This window comes from Adiantum capillus-veneris, chromosome 19 (assembly GCF_014529385.1).
Source record: "Adiantum capillus-veneris isolate H3 chromosome 19, ASM1452938v2, whole genome shotgun sequence".
Lineage (NCBI taxonomy): Eukaryota > Viridiplantae > Streptophyta > Polypodiopsida > Polypodiales > Pteridaceae > Adiantum > Adiantum capillus-veneris.
The window spans coordinates 45,521,818-45,532,682 of record NC_140949.1 but is presented as its reverse complement, the minus strand read 5'-3'; the positions used below and the strand labels follow the sequence as shown (position 1 = coordinate 45,532,682).

The window sequence follows — 10,865 nt, the reverse complement described above, 5'->3', positions numbered from 1 at the left end:
TGGGACTGCCTCTCTCTAGCTCTCCCCAGTAAAGTGTCTCTATACTTGTGTAACTCAAGTAGATATAGTCCAAGACATCTCTGATCCTCATAACTCATGACCCTAGATAGAGGACCAAAACCCTCTCTGAATAAGCAGTGGAAACGCCCCCGTATCTCATAGAACACTGTGCAATGACATATGTAGTGCAACTCTGTCTCTGGCTCTCTCTGGCATAATCGGCAGAGAGAGAGAGAGAGAGAGAGAGAGAGAGAGAGAGAGAGAGAGAGAGAGAGAGAGAGAGAGAGAGAGAGAGAGAGAGAGAGAGAGAGATGAGAGATGAAATGAAATGTTATATTAACGTCTTCAAAGGCCAAAGTGACCTATGAGACCAGAAAGTTACAATGCGGTGTCTCTGATACAAAGTCAAATTGACAAAAAAATAAAAATAAAATTAAGCTTGTTTGAAACCTGCCTGGCTTGGGGCTCGTAGACCCTCGATCTCTGCGAGAGAGAGAGAGAGAGAGAGAGAGAGAGAGAGAGAGAGAGAGAGAGAGAGAGAGAGAGAGATGAAATGAAATGAAATGTTATATTAACGTCTTCAAAAGGCCAAAATGACCTATGAGACCAATCAGTTACAAAATAGTGAATCTAATACCATGTCTGGGTACAAAAGAACTAGAAAAGAACTAGAAGTGGAACAAAATACTACTACTACTACTACAATCTAAAACTACGTGGGTGTAGCAGCTGATACAATAGGTACCTGGTAAACTGGATGTAACAGTGTGTGAAACAAAGATGGAAGAAATGGTGAGGATCCATCCTCATTTGCACTCTGGATGTCGAGAGAGTATGGCTCGAATCTTCTGTTGTAGTCTCCGTCGATGCTGTGTAGCTCCTCTCCTCAGTCGCGGTCGTCTGTATCTCTGTAGCTCCAATGCTCGGTCGATGAGAGTGCCAGTAGTGGTCGAATGAGTGTGGGACAAGCTCTTGCAGTGGTGGCTGCTCCTCTGGCTGTCCCATATCTAGTGAAAAGAAATCTGTAATGTGTCTCTGGGACTGCCTCTCTCTAGCTCTCCCCAGTAAAGTGTCTCTATACCTGTGTAACTCAAGTAGATATAGTCCAAGACATCTCTGATCCTCATAACTCATGACCCTAGATAGAGGACCAAAACCCTCTCTGAATAAGCAGTGGAAACGCCCCCGTATCTCATAGAACACTGTGCAATGACATATGTAGTGCAACTCTGTCTCTGGCTCTCTCTGGCATAATCGGGAGAGAGAGAGAGAGAGAGAGAGAGAGAGAGAGAGATGAGAGATGAAATGAAATGTTATATTAACGTCTTCAAAGGCCAAAGTGACCTATGAGACCAGAAAGTTACAATGCGGTGTCTCTGATACAAAGTCAAATTGACAAAAAAATAAAAATAAAATTAAGCTTGTTTGAAACCTGCCTGGCTTGGGGCTCGTAGACCCTCGATCTCTGCGAGAGAGAGAGAGAGAGAGAGAGAGAGAGAGAGAGAGAGAGAGAGAGAGAGAGAGAGAGAGAGAGAGAGAGAGAGAGAGAGAGAGACCTCTGCCTGCGCTGTCCCGAAACCCTAACTGCGTGACCTCTGTTGCTGCACTGCCTGCGCGCGCTCTGCTGCTGCACTGCCGCGCACGCTCTGCTGACGCACTGACGCGACCTGCAGCGATCTACTGCAGCTGGCTTGTCTGCGCGCGATCTGCGGCTGGCCTGTCTGCGCACGAAATCCCTGCCTTGCTGCGCGTGCAAATCAGCCCTGCTGCCTGTGCGAAGCCTAGCTCTGCCTGCCGCGCAACCTGCCTGCAGAACCCTAATTCCACGAAACCCTAATCCCGTAAACCCTAATTCCGTCAACCCTAATTCCGTGAAATCCCATAAACCCAAACTGTCCCAACCATTACTGAGAGCATCTCTCTACCGCTTGCAAGAGAAAGAGATAAAGAGAGAAAGAGAGAGAGAGAGAAAGAATCCAAGCTTCCTTTTGGGTCTTGCTTTTCCTGTTTGCCAGTCTCGCCCACTCTGCATGGTGGCTTTGCCGGTCTCGAGTGCTACACATGGCGCTCCATCACCACTTGCCTGTCGCGTGGATTGTACTGGCGACCTGTTGACACGCATTGACTCCAAAATACAACACTTGGCACAGCATGCCTTGGTTGGCCGGATGATTGGATAGTCTCCACCTCGCTCTTCTATACGTGATTGGTGTCACACTGCATTGGGCACTACTCAGGGACGGGTTTCGAAGCTTACATTCCTTGGCAGGGGCATATTCATGGTACGTCTTTCAGATCCTGCCACTGCCTCAGCTCTCTTGGCTCGCTCTCCGATACTCTCTGATCGCCGGATGATATACTTGACGAGGTGGTATCCCGAGTTTACTACTGAAGAGTTTGACAGTTGACACCTTATTCCCAGATTCCCTCTGACGCTCTCCTTCCCGGATATGCCTCTCCATTTTATTGATGAGCATCTCCTTCAGATGATTGCTGCTCATTTTGGCACAGTAGTTCCAGGATCCTGCATCTTCTCATCTGGTCCACCTCGCATTCAGGTCCTGGTGTTTGGGGATACTTCATTACCAGATACAGTTACTGTGGCAGTGCGCGATCGAGACTACTCTTGCCGAATGGTAGTCACTGGACACCTAGGACAGTGCTTATGTTGACACGAGATGGGACACTTGGCACGAGATTGCCCCACCCTGCCACGCCATCGACGACAACAACAGCCGGCTCGTGGCACTCAAGCTCAGCCACGTGGTCAGCGTCAACAACCGGTTCCTACTTCTACTACTCGAGCACCCCAGCAGCCTACAGGTGCTCCTCGAGCTTCGACACTCCATGTTCCTCCCCCCGCTTCAGCTCCTACTGAGACTGCTTGGCAGACAGTGGGTCGTAACCATTCCTTCTGTCCTCGTCAGCAATCTACAATGCATGCAGCCCCCAGTGTTACCTCTCCTGCTCCCTCTCAAGTTTCCACCACCCCCTTACCCCCTGCTTCTCCTCGCCATTCTTCTTCTTCAGCACAGGATCACTTACCCCTTCTACCAGCCCCTCCTTCACTTGCCGTTCCCCCGCCCGCTCCTTCCCCTCTTCCCGAGGTCCCTATTCCCATGCAGATGGATCATTCCCCGCTCTTACCTCTCCCTTTTCCTCCTCTCCCTCTCGCCCTTACTCCTCCCCCTCCACCTTCTGGTCCTCCCCCTCCATCAGCCGCTCATACCTACGTCCCACGCAGTTTTCTCAGCTCCTGCCCTCTTTCCTGGGGCACTCATCGGGCTGAAATGTGCGGTGACTCAGAAGGACCATTGCGGGTGTAGCTCTACCTTATGCATCACAAGCCAGGTTGTGTTCCCTCTTTAATAGGCAGTCGCTCTGAGCCCACCCATTCCTTTTTCCTTCCATTCCACGCAGCTCAGGAATGGTCTGAGGATCAGGTTCTACATTTTGTGCATGCCCAATCTATGGCTCAGCTTCATTTATGGTTGTCTACTTCCGCTCCGGATGTATTGTCTCCACATTTCCCTTCCTGTATTGGAGCTATGGAATGGAGTGATGTTTATGCTTGCTATTCATTGCCTATGGTCATTCATGTATCCTCAGATGTGGTGCTTCCTATGTCTATGCGCATTTGGGGTGTCAAAGCTGCAGCATCGGTAATGCAATGTAAACAAGCTGAGGTCCGCAGTTGGTGCAATGAAACACCATATTTTAGAGAGGGCTTGCGGGTTGCTTTCCTACCGCCCGAAGCTCACCCCTTGGATGGCCCAGCTGCCTCCAATAAGATGCGCAGTTAGTCAGATGCTTTACCAATACTTTCATGCAGACTATGGATTTACATGTAGTCTCTTGGAATGCTAATGGTTTACAGACTTCTCGGGTAAGAGGTTCCCGTAAGCTTTTACTTCGCAGAGATTCATACGCTCATGTAGTAGGCATTGTGGATATATTACTAGTTCAGGAGCATAAGATTGCCACTCCTTTTGGTAATCTCATGCCCTCGGGCGCTCACACTTTTTGGGAGCCTGCTCTGGGCATTCATAGACAGAGTTGCGGTGTATGCATTTCAGTGGGGCCACGTTACTTGGCCTCAGTTCAGCAGCATGGCACCCTTGTCGCTGGCAGAGCAGTTTATGTTTCTATTTGGATTCGAGACTCTATCATTGGTTTTATGTCAGTCTATGCACCCACTACTCCTCGGGAGAGGGCTACTTTTTGGTCCTCCTTGGCTACTGCTCTACCTGTTGTAGACTCTTGGGTTATTCTTCTAGCTATTCAAGGTGTTGACGTTGATGTTATTCTTGATATGTCTTGGCATCGATTTCTTCTAGCTATTCAAGGTGTTGACGCTTGGCACATTCCCTCTTTTGGTCACCACCCTGCTACACTTCATTACTTGTGGGGGTTTCAGCGACAGCATGGGAGATTATTAGAGAGACTTGATCGTTTTTACATTGGCCCTTGGGCAGCAGCTCTAGGTGGATTTACTACTATTTGGAGAGGGACCAGCCTCTCAGATCATTTACCCATCTCCTTGTTTATCTCCTTCACTAGATCCTCTACATAGAGACGAGGCTGCCGCATCCCTGACAGTGTTCTCACCACTGAAGTTTTGCAGCAACAGATTCGTGACTTATGGTCCACGGGTGCTTCTTATTGTGGTCCCCCTGGAGAGTTCCTTGCTCATTGCATTACTCAGTTTAGTATTTACTACCGTGATCAGACTGCTATTATTCATCGTCAGTTGAGAGTACGCGAGTCTGATCTTCACATTCCTCTTGGTTCCACACAGCGCTTGCTTGAAGAGTGGCCTCAGGATGCTTATCTCGCTGCTAGACAGACAGAGTTCACAGAGGAAATTCGTCGCGTACAGGAGGCTAGGTCTGAGTTCACTCATCATGCTTCAGTATCTCACTGGATAGCTAAAGCTGATCGAATGAATAAAGCCTTCTTCGCTGCACATAAAGAGCGCCCTCCTGGCACCACCCTTCGGACTTTGTGCGATGCTCAGGGGACACTTCATATGCATCCTGATGTTATTCTTGATATGTCTGCAGATTATTTTGAGGCATTGTTCACTGCTGATGTATGTACTACTGAGGTTTTACTTGCCCGTGAGCAGATTTGGCATCACACCCGACGTCGTTGTACAGACACTATGGCCGAGATCTTGTTGGCACCCTTCACACTTGCAGAGCTTCATGCTGCTATTGAGAGTCTCGATCCATCCTCCTGCCCAGGAGAGGATGGCATGACTAGAGGCTTCTTTTTGACTTATTGGGATGTATTGCATATACCACTGCTTCGAGGTTGTCAGGACATCTTTGCATCAGGATATTTGCATCCGGATCTTTGCTCAGGTCTCATATCTCTTATTCCGAAAGGGGGTGACACCACTCAGCTCCGCCAGTGGAGACCTATTACCCTACTCCCTTCGGTCTATAAGATACTAGCGTTATTGATTAGCCATCGCTTGCGACCGTTCTTACCAGATATTATTCATACTTCTCAGACAGGCTTTGTCATGGATCGATGCATACTGGATAATATCTTCACTTTTTATGAGGCAGTAGAGTGGGCCAGAACATCTTCTGAACCTCTCGCTTTTTTCATCCTTGACTTCGAGAAAGCATATGATCGTGTTGAGTGGGACTTTCTCGAAGGATCATTAGCCTGGATGGGTTTCCCTTCGAGATGGATCACAGGCATTTCCGCTCTCTTCAAGACTGCCAGCAGTGCTATTACTATTGGTGGTCGTGTCAGTCGCAGTTTTGAGCTTTCTCGATCTGTCCGTGAGGGATGTTCTTTAGCAGCATATCTGTATCTATTTGTCGGAGAGACTATGTCTGATTTTCTTCGTGCTCAGAGTCATGCATTTCGTGGCTTGACCATGCCAGTACCTTCTGCTCCGGACCTTATCGATCAGGAGTTTGTTGATGACACTATGCTGATGTTGCGCTATTTGCTAGCAGCTCTTGATGCCATGCGGGAGGCCCTGGAGGTTTTCTGCATTGCCAGTGGTGCACGCATTAACTGGCATAAATCCTATGGGTTACTGGTTGGCAGTGATGACATACCTACTTGGGGGGTAGCTGATGGTTTCACATGGCTGCAGCCGGGTGAGACATGCGGATATCTGGGCTTTCAGGTTGGATTTGACGTTTCCTCGCAGCAGCAGTTTGCACCCGTACTACAGTCTATTCGCAGGAAGCTATGTCATTGGTCTTCTCGTCATCTGTCGTTGGCTGGCCATGCTTTGGTTGCCAACCAGGTCATTCTGGCTACAATATGGTATATGGCCTCTTGTTGGATGCTACATTCTGGAGTGATAGCTCAGCTCCGCTGACTAGTGCGGAACTTTTTATGGAGTGGCACAGATGGGACTACTGACACTCGTGCTCAAGTTCGCTGGTCCACGATTATTCGTCCTAGGTCAGAGGGAGGCCTTGGCATTATTGATCCAGAATTACAGAGCCGCGTCCTTCTTACCAAGCTTATTGTTCGGGGTCTTTTTCCCGGCCAAGAACCTTGGAAGATGCTTCTTCAGGCCGCTCTTTGCACAACAACTCCACGCCTCGGCACTAGAGATGGTCATACTTGGCATACAAGGTATCGTTTTCTCTTTACAGATGCCCCCTTGTTCACCAGCACTCTCTCACCCTTCATCCGATCACTCCTTCGGATTTGGGTCTCCATGCGAAGGGCTATCATACGCTCACCTCCCTCATGTCGTGAGGAGATTGAGCGCCAACCTCTCATTTGGAATGATGCAGTTCTTGATTCTTCGGTTAATCCACCCCGTCAGCTTGGAGAGAGGACTCACATTGATTGGGCTGCTTGGGACACTGGCCCTGCTGCCTCTATGCGGTTGTTTCATGAGACACGTATGCTGGATGCAGATTTTGTGGCAGAACATTATGACATTGGTCGCGGGGTGACAGACAGACTGCTTGAGATTGACTCCGCCATTCCGTCACAGTGGGACGCAGTCATGCGAGGCACGGTTCAGATGCCTCCACATAGTGGCTGGGAAGGTCTCTTTGCTCAGAGCACTCTCTTATTAGTTCGTTTAGACACCATGCTGTTCACAGTTGATACAGACTATTCTCAGGGGATTCATGCTAGATTGACATATGCTACCACCTCTCCGCACCTTGTCTACCCCGGCGCTCGATGGGAGGCCATACGAGTAGTTGGCTCCCGCGGGAAGCGTCGTTGTGTTGACCCCCGTTTCACTTCCGCTGATGCCGCCCTTTGGAGGCTTTGGGTGTGGGAGGGTCGTGCACTATCTCAGCTTTATTGGGACCTAGGAGAGTGGCATTGGCCTCACTCTAACCTCACCGGTGCACCTGTATCATTCTTTGAGTACACTGTCAGAATTGGAAGATTAGCATTGATGAGACAGCACCCAGAGCAGCCCACTCGTATGCGTTTCTGGTTACATTCAGGTCTCTCCCATGCCTATCTACAGCAGTTTTGGTCAGCCATCTGGGATTTACATGCGGCTCGTCGTATTTCTTTTTTCATGTGGATGATTACACATGCAGGACTTCCAGTTGGGACTTGGCTAGCTACTATGGGTCACGATCCGTTATATACTCGATGTCCTCTGCGACTACCTGAGTCCCCTACACATTGTCTTTGGTCATGCTCCTCTTCCCATATAGTGTGGCTAGCAGTTTGCTTTTTACTTAGCAGAGCCGGTGTTCAGCATGGATTTCTCACTTGGGGATCTGTCTCATGGTTGATGCCGATGCCCGGGCCGCATCTTTTCTACGAGGGCTCAGACACAGATCCAGCTCTTATGCTTACCTCGACTGGTTATCGGCGAGGGACTTTGGCTATGTTACCACAAATCGCTTGGCAGGGGGATCCTCAGACCCGTGATGAAGTTTTTTCAGTCATCACTAGCATTACACTATGGAATATTTGGAGAGCTCGTTGTCTTCACATTCTCAGTGCAGCACCACAGCTCCTTCAGGATATCCTCACGGCCATTTGGCTGGACATCATTCACACCCTCATTTGGCAGTGGGATTCTTCCTCAGGTACATCTAGAGCAGCCGAGGCTCGTCGATTTGCCTTCCTTCGGTGTTGGGCCCGATCACCACTCTTCTTCACACTTACAGGTGGCCAGATTACATGGCATTATGCCCCCCCTCAGTGGTTTCTCCTCCACTCATCACACAGACCACCATGAGATTGTTCTAGTCCAGTTGTCACTATAGTGGCTCTCACCCTTACATTCATATTGTACACCCCACGTGATAGGCTATTTTGGCATCCGCTGGGGATTATATTGTACTCAGTAATATACAGCCCTGATTTTTCCCCAAAAAAAAAAAAAAGAGAGAGAGAGAGAGAGAGAGAGAGAGAGAGAGAGAGAGAGAGAGAGAGAGAGAGAGAGAGAGAGAGAGAAATGAAATGTTATATTAACGTCTTCAAAAGGCCAAAGTGACCTATGAGACCAGAAAGTTACAATGTGGTGGATCTGATACAAAGTCAGAGTAACAAGATGACAAAATGACAGAATGACAAAATAAAATTCTATGGAATCCTAAACTGCTAGGTGTGAACTAAGCAGCTAAGCAGCTAGCTGGGATAGCTAGATCACAAGAGATCCAGCATCGGTCGCTGGCGGATCTCATCAATCTCCTCCATGGTAGTAGTGTGACCGGGCGTCGTGCATGTCGAATCAAAGTGATCCGAATCCTCTGATGCAGCCTTGTCGATGCTGTGTAGTCCTCCGCAGTCGTGGGCGTCTGGATCTCCCCAGCTCAGTCGCTCAGTCGATTAGTGTGCCTCTGGTGTGAGGTGACGAGCTCTGCTGTGGTAGTAACTCCTCCGAGTGTCCAGTGGCAGCTCTAAAGAAGTTTGTGATCTGTCTCTGAGACTAGCTAGCCTCTCCTCTCATCAGGCTCTCTTTGTGTCTGCGTAGCTCGCGGAAAAACAAACCCTGGCATCTCTGATCCTCGTACCGCATGACTAACACATGAAGTTCGAAAGTTTATGAAGGACAAATGGTGGGAATGAGAGAGAGACACTTAACACAAGAGACTAACACATGAGAGGTACAACAAAATGATAGTCACTACTAGATAGATAGACAACAAGTACAATGAGGCATTATGAGGGGCTTATATGGCCTAAATAACGTGCGAGGCTTCATTATGGCCGAGTTTGAGTCATGACAGAAACTTAGTATGCTGAACTTTGTGTTGATGTATGCTCATGTGCGTGTGGTGTGGTGTGTGTTGTGTTTGGGAGCATATGTTAGTACCTAGTTTTACACCCATTATTGGGCACTGACAACATCAGTGGGGATGTCGTGGTATTTAGTCAATACTATGTATGATGAAGCTGATGGTTATATTGTCTTGTGGTGACTACCATGGGTCTATACCTTGCACTTTCCTTTAAGGGTGAATCTGGGCTTATCGTGGATTCATCTAGGTATATTTTTTAGTCGTATAGCAGACATGTAGACTTCACACTCTGAAGTTTTCATCCGAGTTACGACCAATTGATATTGTGCTAATACTTTCTATCTTTTGTGGTGCGTATGCCCTATCAACTACCTCATTTTTGTGTTGATTTTTCCGATTTAATGCTTCTTTTAGTGCTAGGCTTCATCATGCCTGAGTCTACCCTTGATCTCCGGAGTCATGATAGAAACTCAGTACGCTGAACTTTGTATTGATGTATGCTCATGTGGGCGTGCGTGTGGTGTGTGTTGTGTTTGGGAGTATATGTTAGTACCTAGTTCTACACCCACTATTGGGTGTAGACGGTATTTAGTCAATACTATGCATGATGGAGCTGATGGTTATATTATCTTGTGGGTGACTACCATGGGTCTATACCTTGCACTTTCCTTTAAGGGCGAATCTGGGCTTATCCTGGATACATCTAGGTGTATATGTAAATAATCATTAATGTGCAAGGTGACATCGTTGCTTTAGGTCAGTAAGACCAAGCTAAGATAGAGAGGGTTCTCACTTCTAGAAGAGTGTAATCTAGCCAACAATATGAAGGGTTTTCAACTTTGTCTTCCTGCACATATGATTGATGTGCAGTAGAACATGTCAACTGATCTATTGAAATGTATTGATGAGATAGATTCTATATAAACTTTTCTGCTATGAAGAGCATTAGTTTTGTGATTCCTGAAATTCTATTTCAGTACATCAGTTTAGTGGGTTTCAAGTATCGAGAGCACCTTGTGGCGTCCTATTGGCTCATAAGTTACGGTGACTTTTAAGACTTTTTGTAAGTCTCCACCCAAGTCCTTACAAATTATTGCCTTATCAGCATTTTCAAATTGACTGTTTTTTTGGATAATTTACCACCTTTTAATGGTATTACCATCCTAAATATCCACATGATCACATCATGTATCGTTTGAAGTCTTTTGTAAACACTCACGCAGCTGTGTTTAAGCAGGTCTTGTCCCTCTGTAATTATCCTGGGTTATTGGACAAGGAAGAGATACGCGGTCTATACAGGTGACAATTAGCCTTTAGGATTTTTCTTGTATATGGTCAGCATATTTACTACATAACTGTTGATTATTGTTTTTTTACAGTTCTGATTCGATTGGTAGAGCCAAAGGCATCTTAAGCAGCATATCAGAAAGGGCTACTTGGACATACACTCAAACCAGGGTGATGACCTTGATTTTCTTGAGTGGAACACGTTGATAAAGAAATGATTTAAACCAGTTGTATAGAGTACGTAGAGCTATCTATTGACAGCTGCTAAACATGACAACCTCCTAGAATGCTTTTGCATGAGAAATATTAGAGACGAGGAATGTTTTTGAGTTCTTTGATGGTCTTTGAACTTAAAATGACTTTTTT

The 10,865-nt window shown here is 47.2% G+C and overlaps 1 protein-coding gene across 5 annotated transcripts in view; it reads left to right on the top strand.

Annotated features, from left to right (window-relative positions):
- Positions 1-10,865, top strand: part of LOC147433933 (alanine aminotransferase 2-like) — a 208,781-nt gene that overhangs the window by 54,360 nt on the left and 143,556 nt on the right. For all 5 annotated transcript variants that reach the window (XM_086490560.1, XM_086490557.1, XM_086490558.1 and 2 more), the window contains 2 exons: positions 10,450-10,511; positions 10,592-10,670. In XM_086490560.1, the coding sequence (XP_086346686.1) occupies positions 10,450-10,511; positions 10,592-10,670 (141 nt within the window). The remainder of the gene's footprint in view (positions 1-10,449; positions 10,512-10,591; positions 10,671-10,865) is intronic.